Here is a 19,298-nt window from a genome sequence, read left to right as displayed (position 1 = left end):
TAATAACGCTCTCTGTCTCCTCCAGGACTCTCGTTTCTCCAGTAAGACGTTGAAGCGCACCAGGAAGTTTGTCATTGACGGCTTGGAGGTCAGCGTGACCACATCCAAGATCATTGGCGATGATGAGAAGAAAGATGAAGAGATGAGGTTCCTCAGGCAAGTCACACTGCTTCCTTAAACCCTTTTTCTCCCTGAATCAAGGTCAGGAAAAGGGGCCGGGTCTACTCATCTCTGTATAAAACAGGATCTTTGGTATACTGAGAGTTGTTGAGTGCTTGGGGTGGTGTTCAGATGTCCTATTTTGGCCATCCTGGTCTGGTCTTTGCCCTTTGCGATCATGTGAGTCAAGTGTGAACAACATAGCATGGAACATACTATTTTTGTGAGTGAAAAGGAAGGATTGTCATAAGTTCCTAACAGTGATAAGATATTCAGTATACCAGTAAACAATGTATACCAGTCACTGGTTTTGATATGGGCCAAATATTTCACTATTTTGCATTAACATGTACGATTCCCTAAACTGCCCCAATTTGACAACAAATAATTGAAACTTGTTAGAGGATTCTGACACGTCATGAGTTAAAGATCCGGAGCCAAGTGTGCTGTCATTGCCATCTAGTGGTGATCATTTGACACCACACTCTGTTGGTTCAGGCAGTGTCGGAGACTGGTGATGACTCGCACACTTACTACCTGGTAGTCAGATTTCTCTAAGCTCTGTGTTCTCATTGTGATGGAGGGAGCAAGGCTTTCCCATGAACTCTCCTCTCTTATCTCCATGGAGAGAATATATTCCCCAGTCTGTCTTCTGATACGAGAGGCCAATTGTCTCATGGTGCTTAGAACTGATTCAGTGTACATTGTTTTGACTATTTGTTAGATCTTTGATGTGGAATTATTTGCCTCCAACTGTTTTTACTCCGAGGCAATGTCATCTCCCTCAGATTGTCTAAAAGTCTGTCAAGGTCAAGACCGTAAGAGTATTTGAACTGTGTGTGTGTGTGTGTGCAGGCGTCAGGAGCTCCGGGATCTGCGGCTGCTGCAGAAGGAGGAGCACCGCGCTCAAGCGTTACTGAACACAAAGCTGGACGCTCAGAAGGAGCAGATGCAGCGACGCTTCGACCAGGAGATGAACGTAGGTCTAGACACACCCACTGACAAACACACAGTCACACTATAGTCTTGCATCGGGTTGGATACCCACGGCTGTTAATAAAAATAAAAAAATCCCATGGTTGGGTTCGCAAGAATTTTCAGATGGGGTCGTGGATGAAAAAAGTTTGGGAAACCCTGGCCTAAACTCTTGTAGCCTGAATTTAACTGATGCGTCTTGCTGACAATGGGAGCCTTTTTGTAGAAAGAAAAGTTGGGACAAATGAAAAGGAGCTGAGGTTTTAAACATACGAGAACGGTTGAATTAGCTATATTTAGAGACTCGGGTCACGAATCGGCTCTCGGGAACAATTCTATGCTGGTGGGTCGGGTTGCGTAGAAAAATCTGTCCTGATATCGGGTGGGGTTCGTAATTGATGTGGTCCCGGCGCGGGGCTGGTGTGTACTGAGAGGCCTCGACATACCAATGGTCTCTCTTTTATTTTTTTATCTACGCCCACTAATGTGTAAAAAAACAGAATTCCTCCAATCCACACCAACACCATAATATCTCCCGCTGTTTATGGAAGGACAGAACCCCTGAATTAACTCAACACCCACACTCATGTCATATCAACATCCCTTTGGATAGCTGTCTGGTTAAGGGAATCCCTTTTTCACAACCCTCCCCTCGCCAAAAGAAAACACACATGTTACATCGGTCTATGAACAAGTAGGGGATATCCTCTCTGCAGAGGAGGCTGGTGGGAGGACAGGCTCATTGAAATGGAACGGCGTCAAACACATGAAACAACATATGGAAACCACGTTTTGACTCCATTCCAGCCATTACAATGAGCCTGTCCTCTAGCTCCTCCCACCAGCCTCCTGCCTCTATCCTTTTTGACATTTTCCGAACCTTCCCAGCTTTGTCCCCCCCCTTAGCCCACCAGGATCATGGCTACGTATGATATAAATATGGTGAACAGGTTTAATTCCTTCTCTCTGCTCCTCCCAGGCGAAGAAGAAGTACTACGACACGGAGCTGGAGAGCCTGGAGAAGCACCAGAAGCAGACCATCGAGAAGATGGAGACGGACCACGCCATTAAGCTCCGGGACGAGACCAAACGCATCCGCTCCGAACAGGACCGCGACTACAACAAGTTCCAGGATCAGATGAAGCGCAACAAAAAAGAGGTGAGGGAGTGAATGTGGACGGTGAGCGTAAAAATGAAAGGAGCGTTGTTTATTAAGTCCATACGTTTTTACAATCATCTTTCCAGGTGAAGAATGAGATTGAGAAGCTCCCCAGAAAGTCACGGAAAGACAGCATGAAACAGAGCATGAACACCTTTACACAGATGAAACAAACTGAGGTAAACAGGAGCTGCTTTCTTTATTGCTCCACCACTGACCTCTAAATCCACTTAATATCCACTTAATATACTAACGGTAGCTAGCTATAATCACATATTAACGTCTCATCACTGCCTATTTCCTGTGGTTTAGGAGCAGAACTTCCTGTCGGCCCAGAAGAACCACCTGGACACGATGCTGAAGAGGATAATCTCGGAGAACAAGAGGGAGATCTCCGAGACAGAGAGGCAGTGTCTCAACAAGAAGCAGAACCTTGTCAGAGGTACAAGCATCAGTCACATTGGATGGCTGGGTGCCATCAACACTGTTGTTAGAATGACAGTAGCTGCTCCTCTGGGAGGGGTCTAGTCACTCCCTGAGATCTGTTAAAGGGATGGTTTGAGATTTTGGCAGTTTCCACTTACCCAGAGAGATGAACTCTGTGCAGTTTGAAGGATGCACATTGAAGGTAGTTTCAGGAGCCATTGCTAACTTCCATTAGCGCAACGACTGGAAGTCTACTTGAGGCAGCTAGCAATGTCTCCAGAAACAATTTTTAACTTCCTTCGAACTGCACACCGAGGACACAACATTTAGGAAAAAAAAGGGCTTTATTGCCTAAATCTCAAACGGTCCCTGTAAAGTACACCTTTGATCTCTGTTCAAGCCCTCAACTTTTAACAAATGCTTACTTGGTGTTTATCTTTCCCCTCGGATATATTTTTATCTCTGACTTGAGAGAATCTTCCTCTTTTTCCAACTGCTTTCCAAACTATTTTCATTCACTGGCTGTCTCCACTTTTTGTTCCTCAGACAGGGAAGCTACTATCTGGGACCTAGACGAGAAGATCCTTCATGAGAAGCACCAGTTACTGAAACAGCAGCTAAAAGACCAGTACTTCTTCCAACGGCACCAGCTGCTCAAGAAGCATGAGAAGGTATAGCAACCCTATCCGTGTGGCTGGGAAAGGAACCTACTGCAGTTATTGGGGTTAAACCTTGTATGCCCAGCTAATATCCTCAAACAACCCCTTACCTTTGCATAGTGTGTGTGTGCGCACGCATCCTCACACATGACTGTCTCCCTAGGAACAAGAGCAGATGCAGTGCTACAACCAGAGGATGATTGAGCTGCTGAAGGCCCGGCAGCAGCAGGAGAAGGGTCGCCTGCCCAAGATCCAGCGCAGCGAGGGCAAGACCCGCATGGTCATGTTCAAGAAGAGCCTCCGCATCAACTCTACGGGCAGCTCGTCGGAGGACCGCGAGAAGACCAAACAGGTACCAGACAACTACAGAACGGCCTGGCGAGGGGGAAGAGGGAAGACTGGGTGTGAATGGAGGAGTAAATCAAACATGTAGTGGTGTAGCTATATGGGATGGAGGGTAGAGAGGCAAGATGGTCAAATAGATGAGCGCTGACGTCTCATCAAGCGGTCAGAAACCACGTGCAAGTGTTGGCTAGAAAATGGTAATATCATACTCGGATCACAGAACTGTATCAGGCCTAAGTGCTGTAAACGAATCCCTCATCCCCATCTCTCTCCCTCTCGTGTGTGTGCTCCTCCCCAGTTTGCCCAGCAGGAAGACAAGCGTCAGAAGGCTGAGCGGCTGCACCAGCAGCAGAAGCATGACCACCAGATGAGGGACATGGTGGGCCAGTGTGAGGGCAACGTCAGGGAGCTCCAGCAGCTACAGGTGACCACAGTACACCAAACTCTCTCTGAATAATGTCCATCTATATAGCTTAGCTTATTTGACCCTGGGTGTCAAACCCTTACACATCGTTTTTGTCCTGAGCATACCCACCAGCCTGAAAGCCTATCTGCATTAGAATGCCTGCATGTATGTGGCATAATGTACAATAATAGGAAGATCCACAAATTCAGTAGGTTTGTAAAGTATGGGAAATAAGTTCCACAGGTGCTCCATGAATAGTGTTATGTAATGACTGACTGTATTGTGGTGTGAGAGCAGAATGAGAAGTGCCACCTGCTCATTGAGAACGAGACTCAGAGGCTCAAGTCTCTGGATGAGCAGCACAACCACCATCTCAAGGAGTGGAGGGCGCAGCTCAAGCCTAGGAAGAAGGTACGCGGCCATACCGTTAACATTGGGTGTCAATTTCACTAGGTCTCAAAGCACTTTTCCTTTACGTTGATGTCCATTACTGTTGTTGCCATTATTGTAAGACGAGATTTAAAGTCCTACTCCAGTATTCTTTTCACCTTATCACTTGATTTACTTAACAAATGGTATAGCTCAATAAGTGGTCCAGGTATGACATGGCACAATTCTTTGAATGGCCTTCCCCTTGACATTTGCAGTTGTCCAAAACATTTTTTTATACCATATAAAGGGGCAATCTTCAGTTGCGACATACATTTTTGGATTAATTTATTTGTATATATATATATATATATTTATTATTATTATTAATATATATATATTTATTATTATTATTATTATTATTATATATATATATATATATATATATATATATATATAATTATTATTATTATTTATATTTATATTTATTATTATTATATATATATATATATAATTATATATATATTTATTATTATATATATATATATTTATTATTATTATTATTATTATTTTATATATATATATATATATTATACACACACTACGGATGTAACGCATTCAAACGTTTAATATAGACTGCATTGTTCCACGAACCTCAAACCAATTCAATTGTAGCATGTATTGGTCCGAAAATTGATTCAAACGTTACAAATCCCAGATTCACACTTTTTTTTTTTTTTTGCTCATATTGCTTTCTTTCTACCTTCCAAAAATGTCACAAAAGATGGGATAACTGAGTCCTCTCCTTCAGTGTCGAAATAACTATGTAACTGTGTTGACAGTCATCAATCTACAAGTCATTTTGCATGCCGAATAACTCCAGGGAATATCAGTAGCCTAAGTCAAATTGCGCACTGTGCCCAGTTTTGCACGCTCACCAACGCGAGGTAGGCGTCCTGTTCTTGATCGTGCATATCTGCGCAGCACCTTCAGCATTGGCTTTTAGTTGTGACAACCTATGTAAATTACTAGGCTATTGCTATGCGCTGATGGAAAATAGCCTTTTACCGGTGTTAAAAGATACCGTAGACACAACTCTTGTCTGACTATATGCTACCTGCTGAATGGGTCTTACAATATTTTGATTGTTCAGGTTCACCATCAGCAATAGTTTCGGTAGTTTTTTGCTTTAAACAATCAGTGTATACGGTCACTTTTAAACAAAGTTGCTAATTTCATAACGACTACAGCAATCACTTTGCGAGGTACAAAGCAGGTGGACAAATAAAGCTCACTAAAACAGTCAAAACCATTTGTTTTTTCTGGGGGGGGGGTCCAAAATTGTGCTATATATTCATTGGCAATGTCATAGCTAATTTGTAAATGATAAATATTGATGCATTATTAGCTCAAACACTTAATCTGCAAAAATGACAAGTGAATTAGTGGATGATGGTGATATCAGAACCAAAGTGGGGGGACAAAAAACATGCTACATTGCCCCCTAATCTGATAGTGGGGTGGTAGATGCCTAGTCTCCTTTGTCTCAAGTGCCTACTTAGTACTACATACATAATTTACACGCACACGTCAGCTCAGGCAGATCCTGCTCATAAACTCCATCAGCAGCAGATTTGAATTTAGACTGGAAAATGAATGTGTTTTATGCAAAACAATATTAGTGTGTCGTGACAAACCGAATCACATTGATTCATTCGCTAATCAAAACAAATCACACCGTTTCAAACTAAAAACACCCACATTTATAAGCTTGTTTTTACTTTGTTTGTAAACATTTTAAATGGTAGCATGCTGTCTAGCCTCAAATACTTAACTATAATTTGGGTATCTTGGATGGTCAGTCCTGGCATCTATAGTGGTTGTTTCTCCAGCCCCATCCCCCTTTTACCAAAACAGAGGTGGGAGTATATGTTATTGTTTCAACTGCGGCTTGCCCCTTTAAGTTTGTGTACGGACTGTATTTATACTTGGGATATTGTTTTTCAGCAGAAAGTTCAAAATGGCTGGAGAGCGTTTTTAAAGTGTCTTTCTCTACCCATCTCTCGCCCTCATCTCTCCCTTTTTCTCGCTTTCTTCTCTCTCCCTCCCCCCTCTCTCCCAGGCTCTGGAAGAGGAGCTGACTGAGAGGAAGAGGGAACAGGAGGTGTTCTTTAAGATGAGTGAGAACTCCGAGTGCCTGAGTCCCAGCTCCCCAAACAAACTCACCAAGTTCCTCCCTTACTCTGAGTCCTCTACCACGTAGACTGGCATCTCTCCCCCCTCCAAACACCCTACCGCCTTATCCCACACCATACCCAGAAGGACCACTGTCAGCTGCCTCAGTCCTCCTGAACTTTTCATTCATTTTTAAGGAGTAGTTATGTTTTAAGTTCCTGTTTATAAGATTTTATCATTTTATTAACCCAAGATGGCAAAGCTTGGTCATATTTTCTTTGAGGATTGTCTTTAACTCCACATGTGCATCAGGCTGCTTGATAGATAGGGTGTTCTTCATCCATGCAGCACTTCCTTTTTCATTCATATTAATATTGCCTACAGCACCAAATTGACTCAGATCCCCATTGGTTTGTCTACCCAATAAGCATGAGACTAACCTATAGTTAGAAGGGTGTGGTGGGGAGATGCATCCCATATCCCAAAGAGGGTCAGCTGAGGAGCAGTAGTTTAGGTGCAATGTGGAACATAAGAAAAAAATGTACTTCAGACAATGCTGTGTTGGTGGGAGCCAATGAAAACACAATTTTGTTTCACTGCAATATCGGTCTTCTTCCAAAGAGTTTCTCGCTTAATGAACACACCCAAGTATGGCGCACAAACTCAGCAAAAAAAGAAACGTCCTCTCACTGTCAACTGCGTTTATTTTCCGCAAACGTCACATGTAAATATTTGTATGAACATAAGCTTAAACAACTGAGACATAAACTGAACAAGTTCCACAGACAGGTGACTAACAGAAATTGAATGCGGGGGGGGGGTCAAAATAAAAAATAAGTCAGTAACTGGTGTGGCCACCAGCTGCATCTCCTCATGGACTGTACCAGATTTGCCAGTTCTTGCTGTGAGATGTTACCCCACTCTTTCACCAAGGCACCTGCAAGTTCCCGGACATTTCTGGGGGGAAAGGCCATAGCCCTCTGATACAACGGGATTGAGATCCGGGCTCTTCACTGGCCATGGCAGAACACTGACATTCCAGTCTTGCAGGAAATCACGCACAGAATGAGTAGAATGGCTAGTGGCATTGTCATGCTGGAGGGTCATGTCAGGATGAGTCTGCAGGAAGGGTACTCCATGAGGGAGGAGGATGTCTTCCCTGTAACGCACAGAGTTGAGATTGCCTGCAATGACAAGCTTAGTCCGATGATGCTATGACACACCGCCCCAGACTATGATGGACCCTCCACCTTCAAATTGATCCCGCTCCAGAGTACAGGCCTCGGTGTAACTCTCATTCCTTCGACAATAAACGTGAATCCGACCATCGCAACTGGTGAGACAAAACCACGACTCGTCTGTGAAGAGCACTTTTTGCCAGTCCTGTCTGGTCCAGCGACGGTGGGTTTGTGCCCATAGGCGACGTTGTTGCCAGTGATGTCTGGTGAGGACCTGCCTTACAACAGGCCTACAAGCCCTCAGTCCAGCCTCTCGCGGACAGTCTGAGCACTGATGGAGGGATTGTGCGTTCCTGGTGTAACTCGGGCAGTTGTTGTTGCCATCCTGTACCTGTCCCGCACTACTGCGAGGACAATCAGCTGACCGTCCTGTCTCCCTGTAGCGCTGTCTTAGGCGTCTCACAGTACGGACATTGCAATTTATTGCACTGGCCACATCTGCATGCCTCATTGCAGCATGCCTAAGGCTTGTTCACACAGATGAGCAGGGACCCTGGGCATCTTTCCTTTGTTGTTTTTCAGAGTCAGTAGGAAGGCCTCTTTAGTGTCCTAAGTTTTCAGAACTGTGACCTTAATTGCCTACCGTCTGTAAGCTGTTAGTGTCTTAACGACCGTTCCACAGGTGTGTGTGTTCATTGAACAAGCATGGGAAATAGTGTTTAAACCCTTTACAGTGAAGAGCTGTGAAGTTATTTGGATTTTTACGAATTATCTTTGAAAAACAGGGTCCTGAAAAAGGGGTTTCTTTTTTTGCTGAGTTTATATCTAGTTGCCAAATTTTTCTGTTGACAATTCTTTATTACTTTCCAAAGATCAGCACAGAGCATGATTTTCAGAATTCACTTTTTCTGGTAACACAGTGAATTAATGGAATTCCCACCGAAATCAGTTTCATTGTAACTTGGACTTTAAGTCGCTTTGGATAAAAGCATCTGCTAAATGGCATATTGTATTATATATTAACTTAAAATGCTCAGATCATTTGCCCTTGTTTCGATCAGAATAGAGCCCTAGTTTTACATTTTCATGAGATGAGCTTAAACACTCAATGAATACAGGAGAAGTCCGGGGAAAGTAAATTGTAGTCCAATTTTATTTTTGTTTTTTAATTCAAGGGTTGAAGAAAATTAGATATTTTTGAGTTGATTGTGTTCATGTCTCAAATGTTTTTCTGTGCTGCATTTTTACTGTAAAGGCAATACTAGCACACTGGATGGGAACTAACAAAGGCAAATGGAATACTGTCTTTGTAGGAATCTTAAGAGATATACGTTTTACATTTTAATTAAGTATATTGGGGTTATTTTCCATTGTTTGTTATTAAATGTACTGTCTGCTAATGAAAGTGCAATATGTAATTTTTCCTCCACCAAATGTGCCTTTCTTTGCACTGAGAGGAGTATACTAAGTTATGAGGTAGTGCATCAGCTATTTTGCAGTTAATATGTATCCTGCTGCTTTTGAAAATGGGGTTTGTTTTCTTGACCAATTAGGCCTGTTAGATCACTGGAGGCCCGAGTGTCTGCGGGTTTTCGCTCTTCCCTTCTACTTGATTGATAAATGAAGGTCACTGATTTAGTAAGGAACTCTCCACACTTGTCTAAGTCTTAATTCAAAGGAAAAGCCAGCAGACGCTAGGCCCTCCATGGAATGGGTTTGACAGCGCTGTGTTGATCTGCAGTAATTTGGTCAACTATCAGGTACAGCTACTCTCAAGATGTATTTTAATTTGTTTGTTTTTCTCTCTTCTGTTGTCATTTGCAATGACTGTCTTTCTCTGTCTGTTTACCTTTTTTTAAAGTTTATTTTGTAAGGTGTGAGTGAATGACTGTTCAGCAGAAGGAACCACTGTTGTACATGGAGTCTAATAAATGCAAACGTTCTAATGTCTACGCTTGTTCAAGTAAGGGCTAGATTCTAGCAGAGCCGCAATGGCCGACACCCGCATAAACTGTCAAATCCACGTGGCCCCCGGCTTTATACCTAAAGCGTACATTGCCATTGGCTGCACAGAGTTGCATTAAGAGAGATTCCGTGCAGCCTTGTTTATAAGTTCGAACACTGGAATGCGATACGTAAGTTACACATCGATTAGGCTGATAGAAATGACGCTCAAATTGAAAATCATCCAACAGAATAATGAGGATTTCTATATAGCCTACACTTTCTTGCTCTGAACTTCTAAAGCGAGTGGGATGGGTGTGGCTTCATGACAATGAAGAGCAGCTGCTCAACCGATTTGACAGCCCCAATTGCAGTTACACGGCCAAAACATAAACAGGAGTGTCTGCTATCAGCGGTTAACTCTCGATCTAGGTTGCATCCGTTTCCTCAAAATAAAGGAACATTTCCAAGGAAAACCAAGATAACATGTAATTTTTTTTTAAAATGTTTATTGACTTAATATGAAAGAGAACCATGAGGGGGGGGGGGGGGAATACACAAGTATAACGAATACATTACAGGACTAAGATGGGATATGCGCAATATGTCAGCGGGAAAGGTGTTTATGCTGCATATCTCAAAGAATAAAGAACTAGCAGTTTCTTTTTATAAATTCATTTTCAAATTAAATTGACCAGTTTAGGGTAAAGCATTACTTAAAGCAATAAGACAATCCATACTGTTTTTATTGTAGTGTTCACATCCCTGTGTGCCTCTCCTTATGCTTCAGTAACCAAACTGTTGAATGCATGTCTTTCCAACCCATACCCTAACCCCAATCTAGGTTTCACTCACATTCCACTAACCGTCAGGTCTTACTCCATGAGTTGACACTAGTGTTGATCATTACAAATCTGGCATGAATATTATTACTTTTGTACTATGTACACTGCCAAAGATGGAAAACTCCAAGTTACTTATGATTTCAATGCTGGTTAGGGACCTGACACAGCATTGGACCTAGTACTTTAACATGAAGATTTGAGGGGGATGGGAAAAACATAGTATCAAAGCAACTAGGAGCAGAATCAGATCAACCATATTCTGAGATTCTCCAATTAACCTGAGCTACAGGCACTCCCAGCCTTGTCAGTTTGTCTCCTAGGAGACCAACCCTCTTTCTCCATGACCATGGCCCAGCTTCGTAGTAGCCATTGTTACTAGTCACACTTAAATGCTTTGTAAGGCCTATTTACCGACTGCCTCACACCACTTAAAGCCAAGTGCATCGTTACATGCTTTTTTTGTCCTTCCACGTCACTTTATACACAGAAGACCTCCGCTAAACATACAATCAATGGATTTTTATCCATCTCTCTGTGACCACCAATAACTTTAAATAGGCTACAAAGTGGGCAATGTCTTTGCAATTGTAACAAAATATGCTTCAAATGAAAACCAAGATGACTGTACACTACATTTGCTTATGTATTTCAAACAATTTCATGTTAATCTAATTGTAGGCTACTGTCTGCTATTTCCCTCTATATATGTAATGTGTAGTAACAACGACGCACTTGCTGAAAGTCCTCGCTGCGTGGTGTTTTGGGCGACGCATGTTACTTCTTCGACTGTAGGAACAATGCATCATTAAGTTCCAACTACGGCAAACCAGGCCTGGCAAGAGGTGAAAAGTAAACACACAAAGTGACAGCTGACATTACTTCATTCTGGAAGTACGATAAAAATAACTCTTGCTAAGTCTGTGCTTGAAACCAGTCAAACACTAATGTAAATGTTTTTTATAATTATCACACTTTATGTACTTTATATTTGAGCACCTTTTTATGAGATCCAATAACGCTGTATTTATTATTATTATTGCACAAATCACAGGTCAATTCTCTCTCATTTAGGGGCTGTATTGATAATGGTAGACCTACAGTTTATGAAATTAATAGGGTGTTTTCCACCTATTGTACTGTGAACACCAGGGAAAGGGTCCATTTTAATTTCAATGAAGTCAATTCAGTCCATCCTGAAAGAGTTGGACTCCAACCCTGGTATACAATGCAGCTCCCAAAGTCTTGCAGCAACCTTATTTGAGTGTTTAAAACATGGCTATGGCTTTCAATTGTATATTCTGTACTTCCTCTACATCGGCCTATTAACCCAGGGGTTCCCAAGCTTTTTCACTGGACATTTGTGAGAAGTGATAAATACCTCCTAAGGTATGCAATGACTGACGAGGAAAACTGATGATGCACTGCCTAATTTAAAAATTGCACCTTGTGCATTCTATTACAACGTTCAAGAGTGAGTTGAAAGACAGGCTCGCTCCCCCAGTTTGGTAATCCAGATTGCAAACCTGAACTGTCTGAACAGGCTGAATAATCTGAAAAGTGCACATCTGTCACAAATCAGCCGCAACAGTATTATGCAGTTCCCAAAGAAAAGTAAACACATTCACAAACCTGAAAAGATCTGTATAAATGTATAGTATTAGCACTTGTCAAAAACTTTGCTTGAAGTGTAAATATTTTAGTACTTGAAAGCCAAAATGTCCTCTTGAACTCCTATTGTAACCTCCATTGCAGCCTTAGTGGAGGAGGGGTGTTCTTTGATGAATCTTGAGTATCTATGGCCTTCTGCCTTGGGCTGGTTTTGGCTGTTTGTCTTGTGACTCATCTCAGCCAGTATTCACAAAGAATCTCAGAGTAGGAGTGTTGATCTAGAATCAGGTACCCCCTATCCATGTAATCTTATTCATTTATGATCTAAAAGGCAAAACTGATCTTAAATCAGCAATCCTAGTCTGAGATGCTTTGTGAATATGGACCTTGGTTCCTCTGGAGTATGGTCTGATTTATTTTCCAAATGCATTGCACTGTCAGTTATGACTCCACTCATTAGACTTAAGCATCTTTTGATATATTAACTGAGAAACTAACTAGCTAAATTGCATATATTTAAGCTTAAAGCACTATACTGAGGCACAATATTATAGAAGGCTTGGAAAGACATTCATCTGTTCTATTACAAAGCTTGTGATAACATTTACTGTATCATAAAATTACATTATAGGCTTGTTGAGTAACATATGGCACAAAAGGTGAACAACATGAGGAACATTTGCTTGTTACGGATTTTATGCTTAGTAATTTGTAACGAGGATAAAAATAACTAAACAATATGCAAAAAAAAAAACATTGCTGGTTCATTCTTGCTAAACAAATGGAATTTAACAAAAATATTTCAATTAAAAAGGTACCTATAAATAAAAAGCTAATTAAATACAATAAGTAATATTTTTTTAATTAAAAAGGCCAACGGAACCTGGTACCTAGGGTTTCTTGGTCAGGTAATTGGAGGGGATCCAGCCCTCTTTCATTGGCCCTTCTCCTAGATTTTTACAAAACCACCAGCCGCTGCTGTTCCGCTCCATCACCTCGAACACGGTGCCCTCCTTGAAGCCACCCATCTGATCGTCGCCCTCAAAGTCTGCCACGGCCAAGAACAGCTCCTCTTTACTGGGATCCTTGATCAGAGGAGGCAGCTTATCCCTCGGAGGACCTGGTTTCTCAATCTTAACCAGTGGCTTTGGGGCCACGGGCACTTTTGCCTTGGGCTCCCCCTTGTCCTTGTCTTTAGGCGGGGGCAGCATGAAGGCCTTGGGTTTAGGGGGAGGTGGTCTGCTGAGCTGGGGGGGAGCAGGCTTGGTGTCTGGGAGCTCTTTCAGGGGAGCTTTGGTTTCTGTGGGGCTGGATGGCTCCGAGGTCTTTTTGGGTGGAGGGGGTCGCCTAGGGAGGACGGCTGGCCTCCCTGGAGGTTCTTTTGGGGGGGGGGCAGCGGGTTTGGGGACATCCTGGCTCACTTGTCCGTGGCCGTTTTGCTGCTTGGGGGGTAACTTGGGCTCGTCGCTGGCCTTGCCATTGAGAGCATTGGGGGCCGGGGGCATCTTGGGGAGTGCATTGAGAGGGGGGCTGTTGAGACGCGGCATGTTTGGGAGAACATTATTAGGAGGGGGCATCTTGGGGGGTACATTACCAGGAGGCATCTTGGGTAAATCATTATTAGGGGGGAGGTTGGGCGGCGGCATCTTGGGGAGAGCGTTGCAAGGGCCGTTGTTGGGAGCAGCGCCGTTTTGCTGGCTTGGCTCTACTGATCCAGAGCCTGGTTCAGTTGGCTTTGAAGGCTTCAGCTTGCTCCTCAGGCTGGTGATATCCAGCTTGTTCTCAGCTGGCGGTTCTGGCTTGGCAGCTGGGACGGGTTTGGGCCGGACTATGGGTTTAGGCTTCATGAACAGTGCAGGGCCGATGGCCTCTGGTTTCTCCTCCGGTGGATCAGGCATGGGCTTGGGTGGTTGCTTAGCCACGGGTTTCAGGTTGAACTTCTTCACCTCCTTGGCGGAGACCTTGTGGCCACACTCCAGACCCATCTCATTCTTCAAATGCAGAGGTTTGTTCGTGACCTCTCTTTTGGGCTCGGGGGGCTTGTCTGGCTTGAAGGGGGCAGCTTTGGGGGTAAGCAGGGGCATGATGACCCCCGGGGCAGGGGTTTTCAGAGGCAAGGGTTTGGATAGGTCTGGCCTGGGTTTCTCCACAGTAATCTCAATGTCCGTGCTCTTGTTGATGGACTCCCTGCGCGGTGGCAGGACTGGCTTCTCCTCAGCCAGTGGGGCAGACGGGGCTGGGGGTAGGGGACCGGAGAAAGCAGATGCCGCCTTACTGGCACTGGACTTCCAGTCCCTGAGCTTGGGCCGGGCTACGGACTCGCTCCCCGCCGTGGGTTCTTCTGGCAGCGGTTTGGACCAGCTGTCCTCTTGCCCCGCACCGCTAGCAGTGCCATCCTCCAGATTCAGCTGGACCAAGTCGTTGGGCAGAGGTACAAGGAAGTTGGGGCGCGGTGTCAAGCTGGTCTTCTTGTATTTGTCGATGAAGGTGATAGGGGCCCAGCCCTCTTTGTCTTCAATCTGAATGTACCACCAGCCACTGGAGTTCTTCTCTATCACCTGAAAAACAGAAACAGGATGAGTGAGAATTCAAGGAATCAGGAATCAATACACAGCATTTTGAGGGGAAGCAGTTAAAATGCCCTTCCATTCAATCAAAAACGGTTCTCTAGGTGGGATTTGGTAGGCTGTTCACATTCAAGCAATAACCATCTACCAATGTGTGATGAGATGTGACGAGTCTCACCTCCACTTTGACCCCAGCCTGGAAGCTGATGCCGTCGGGGATGGTGGTCTGGAAGTCTGCGATGGTATAGAACTCCTCCTCCACCTGGGGAGGGGTGGGTGGCTTTGGCAGGTTCTGCCCCCTCGGCTAAACGGAGGGAGGGTGTGAAGAAAGAGTTAGTCAGTATCAGGTTTGACTTGTGGCAGGTCAACACAAAACAAAGCAAAACACATTTAGTCAAATGTCTTTGTTAATGAGTGCTGTTGGCGTCTCATTGTGCGGTTAAGGATGTGCGGTTAACTGGTTGGAGCGGGGTACTTACGATGGAGAGATCCCTGCGTGGAGGTGGTCTCTGTCTAGCCCCTTGTTCTGTAGAGGAAAAGGCAGATGAAACCTTATCACAGCACACCTCATCAGTCTCAAAACACTGCCTGCATTGACATCAACTGCTCATAGGAGGATATATTAGTTCCAGACAGAGGGAAACAAAGGGCTTTATTCAATCTGAAAAGATTCCTAAATTTAAAGGTAATGATTGCGCCGACGTTAGCAGCGTTTACCGTGAATGCAGTCTCCGCTAAAGTGGGAACATTGCCTTTAAATTTCAACCACACTGTAAAGGTGAACTTCTGCTATACAGATTGAAGAGACCCAAAGAGATCGAGATTACCCTCTGGGCACACCACGTCGTTTCAACGTGGACATTTTGGTAATATTTGGTTGAGGTGTTGCTCTATGACATTTCAACCTTTATTCAGCAACTCATAAAGACAGCCAGAAGTTTGTTGAATGTGTTTTCACTATGCTTTCAACCATGTAAAAGCACAACCAAATTCGAAATGAAAAACAATGCCAGATTTTTTGGGGGGGTTTAGTTGTCATCTAAATGTCTTATCACTAGGGCTGTGACGTCATAGAAGTTTGGATGATGATAATTACGGGAACCCATGGCAAATGGTCATGGGTTTCCGTAATAACAGTTTGAATAGCAAAAAATATAAAACAATATTAGACACACTTTTCCTGACTGCATGTGCTGCTATAGAAATAGAATGAATAGAACGGGTGTCCCCATTTAAGTCAATGATTGCATAAGGGGTGGACTGGTGGCCATTTCGAGTGTACCCTTATTAAAGACTGTCTATTATTATATTGACAAGATAGTCAAGTGACTGCTCTAACAATGGAAATACATGTCCTCAAAGATGGAAGGCAGACGGGAGGAGGCAAGATCAGGTGGAGACCGTTCTAGCCAATGAGAGGTCAGATAAGCGTGTGAACAACAGGCCATAGAGAGATCTTATTTTTAGGTGCGTTTGTAAATTCCCTCCATTGTGTCAGTGCGCTCTGAGTCGTTCGTAACTTCAGAGTGATTCGCTCTCGGAGCGCACACTGGACGCTCTGGCTAAGGAGTAGGGTTGTGATGAACATTCTGACCTCAACACCAGTCAAGCACTTTAACTGGCTAAAGTTGGCTAGCTTGTTAGCTACTTCCAGAAACAAATGAGAGAACACCTCACTGACAATTTTACTTGCCCTAGTAGAGCTGCTTAGGCTGTTTTTATGTTATCTAGAGTGTTAGTGACTAACTGTGCAGCTGGCAACAATTGAATTTCTTTGCCCGACAACTGTCACATTCAACGGGTGTTGCACGTTTGTAAATTGATGAGTTATTCTGCACTCTGGTACACTAAGATGATCGTGCTCGGAAATCAGAGTAGCTAGCCTCAATGGCGCTGTCACAGACATAATGGCACTGATACAAAGGATGCGTTCGTAAACTCACTCTGGCTATCTCCACGTTAAAGTATAGGTAGCCTAGGCAGGTAGCCTAGTGGTGAGAGCGTTGGGCCAGTAACTGAAAGTTTGCTAGATCGAATCCCCGAGCTGACAAGGTACAAATCTGTTGTTCTACCCCTGAACAAGGCAGTTAACCCACTGTTCCTAGGTCGTCGTTGTAAATAAGAATTTGTTCTTAACTGACTTGCCTAGTTAAATAAAGGTTCATAAAAATAGGAATCCCCAGCAGTTGACTACTTTAAAATGTTGAAAGTATCTGATGGCAATGCAAAACATGCAAAACATGGCACAACGGCGATATAAAGTCGTTTTTTTCAAAGTTGCCGAAATGTCACGTGCGTCACTTTATATCAGTGCAACCTAACCATTCGACCGAATAAGCGTCACGTCGCTAATTGGCAATTAAATGATTTGTTAACCAAATTTGAAACCTTCTCATTGACCTCCGTGCAAAAAAAAAACATTTTTGTTTACAGATTTTGGGCTGAGTAAAACTTCTTGCTTTGACTCTTTGTCTCTGCCCATAGGCGCAGAGCAGGAAGTGTACGCATCAATATGTGCTGTGATTTGTTGATTCAACTCAACTGACATTACAAAAAAAGAGGCCTTATTATTCCATTGCATGAGCTACATTTAGTTAAGATAATTTGAATGAACATTCTACATTACCATGGAGTTTATTGCATCACAATACCAGACAGTCATTGTGTGTATACCCATGGGTTTACCAGTCAAATTGCCAGGGATAGAGGTTCCAAGCCCATTCCAACCCATTCTATTCATCGTTTGCTACAACACCTTGCTTGTTTCAGCAAGGGGCAACAAAGTTTCATTACGTTGTTAAAAGTCCATGTCATTGCAGAAACGCATGAATGCCTGGCTGTCCTGTATTCAGTCAGCTGTTCGTTCCCTATGACTTATTTTATGGCTGTCTTCATCCATAACCGGTAATTGTGCCATCCCTAGTTATCACTGCTTTTTCAACCATTTACAAGCACAACACAGTTCAAATAGGAATACAATGTCAGATTTTGTTTATTTATACAACAACTTAATGTGTTATCACTGTGCTTCATTTAATAGCACAACCACATGATCTGGATTGCAATTGAGATTACATTAAAAGTACATAGTGCAAGTGATCAATGCGGTTCGAGATCCTGCACAGATTATTACAGCAATTGTGAAGATCTCCACAGACCTGTGACCCTTGCATTATCTTGAACATGCATACTTTCTATGATCACATAAAGATATCTATAGTTACAGTAACCTCAATGTGGCCATGGGTGTGTTACTCATTTTAACATTGAATACATACTGTCACATTAATTTTAAGATACAGTTAATAGCCTAAAGTTAAGGCTATTAACTGTATTAAAGTAATATTGAATTGTGTATGGTTGACGACAAAACCAAATATCAACGTTTAAAGGAGATGTAAAGCACAACCAAATTCCAATGGAAAAACAATTTAATTTTTTTTGGTTTAGTTGTCATAAATTTGTTATGTTTTCAGACAGTCAAACTTTATTTGATTTAGTTCAACTCTTTAACTTAGATTTTTGAAGATGAAGAAGTGAATCCAACATATCAATTATTAATTTGTAGGCAAACTGAAATTAAAGCCAGAGGCACAGATGGAACTATCCAAGCAGAAGATACATCTCCTTCAATATCCAGTTTGTCTACAAATTAATAATTGATATGTTGGATTAACGTCTCCATCTCAACGAAAAATTGAGTTAAAAAATAGGACTTAATCAAGTCAAATCAAACTTTAAATGCACTTTACAGAAAGTTTGATTTGATTTAGTCCTTTTCTTGAACCTTAACTTTTGGTTAAAACATATTAACTTGTAGATTTGAATTGAACCAAAGCTTGAAACCCTAGGCCTACAGTGCCTTAAAGTAGTCATACTTCTTAACTTATTCCACGTTTAGTTGTGTTACAGCCTGAATTTTATACTGAAAAAATATATAAATGCAACATACAACAATTTCAAAGATTTTACTGAATTACAGTTCATAACGAAATCAGTCAATTGAAATAACTTTTAGGCCCTAATCTATGGATTGTACATGACTGGAAATGCATGTATGCATCTGTTAGTCACAGATACCTTCAAAAAAAGGTAGGGGCGTGGATCAGAAAACCAGTCGGTATCCAGTGTGACCACCATTTGCCTCATGCAGAGCAACACATCTCCTTCGCATAGAGTTGATCAGGCTGTTGATTGTGGTCTGTGGAATGTTGTCCCACTCCTCTTCAATGGCTGTGCGAAGTTGCTGGATATTGGCGGGAACTGGAACACGTTGATCTAAAGAATCCCAAACAACATGATCAAAGGGTGACACGTCCGGTGAGTATGCAGGCCATGGGAGAACAGGGACATTTTCAGCTTCCAGGAACTGTGTACAGATCCTTGCGATATGGGGCCGTGCATTATCACAAAACGTGAGGTGATGGCGGCGAATGAATGGCACGTCAATGGGCCTCAGGATCTTGTCACAGGATCTCTGTGC

The 19,298-nt window shown here is 42.9% G+C and overlaps 2 protein-coding genes across 5 annotated transcripts in view; one reads left to right on the top strand and one right to left on the bottom strand.

Moving 5' to 3' along the window:
• The window catches only part of LOC139583931 (serine/threonine-protein kinase 10-like), a 45,531-nt gene extending 35,730 nt beyond the window's left edge, over positions 1-9,801 (top strand). The window contains exons 10-19 of the mRNA XM_071415425.1: positions 26-156; positions 1,015-1,138; positions 2,114-2,293; positions 2,380-2,472; positions 2,606-2,735; positions 3,266-3,390; positions 3,542-3,730; positions 4,022-4,147; positions 4,427-4,540; positions 6,621-9,801. Coding sequence (XP_071271526.1) covers positions 26-156; positions 1,015-1,138; positions 2,114-2,293; positions 2,380-2,472; positions 2,606-2,735; positions 3,266-3,390; positions 3,542-3,730; positions 4,022-4,147; positions 4,427-4,540; positions 6,621-6,761 — 1,353 coding nt within the window. The 3' untranslated portion in view covers positions 6,762-9,801. The remainder of the gene's footprint in view (positions 1-25; positions 157-1,014; positions 1,139-2,113; positions 2,294-2,379; positions 2,473-2,605; positions 2,736-3,265; positions 3,391-3,541; positions 3,731-4,021; positions 4,148-4,426; positions 4,541-6,620) is intronic.
• A 480-nt stretch (positions 9,802-10,281) lies between these two features.
• The window catches only part of LOC139583947 (SH3 and PX domain-containing protein 2B-like), an 86,618-nt gene continuing 77,601 nt past the window's right edge, over positions 10,282-19,298 (bottom strand). For all 4 annotated transcript variants that reach the window (XM_071415426.1, XM_071415435.1, XM_071415427.1 and 1 more), the window contains 3 exons: positions 15,295-15,341; positions 14,994-15,119; positions 10,282-14,806 (listed from right to left, as the gene is read on the bottom strand). In XM_071415426.1, the coding sequence (XP_071271527.1) occupies positions 13,139-14,806; positions 14,994-15,119; positions 15,295-15,341 (1,841 nt within the window). In that variant the 3' untranslated portion in view covers positions 10,282-13,138. The remainder of the gene's footprint in view (positions 14,807-14,993; positions 15,120-15,294; positions 15,342-19,298) is intronic.

The sequence above is a fragment of the Salvelinus alpinus genome, chromosome 1 (genome assembly GCF_045679555.1).
Source record: "Salvelinus alpinus chromosome 1, SLU_Salpinus.1, whole genome shotgun sequence".
NCBI classification, from domain to species: Eukaryota; Metazoa; Chordata; class Actinopteri; order Salmoniformes; family Salmonidae; genus Salvelinus; species Salvelinus alpinus.
The sequence above is the reverse complement of the archived record's forward strand: the minus strand, read 5'-3'. Positions and strand labels throughout refer to the sequence as shown.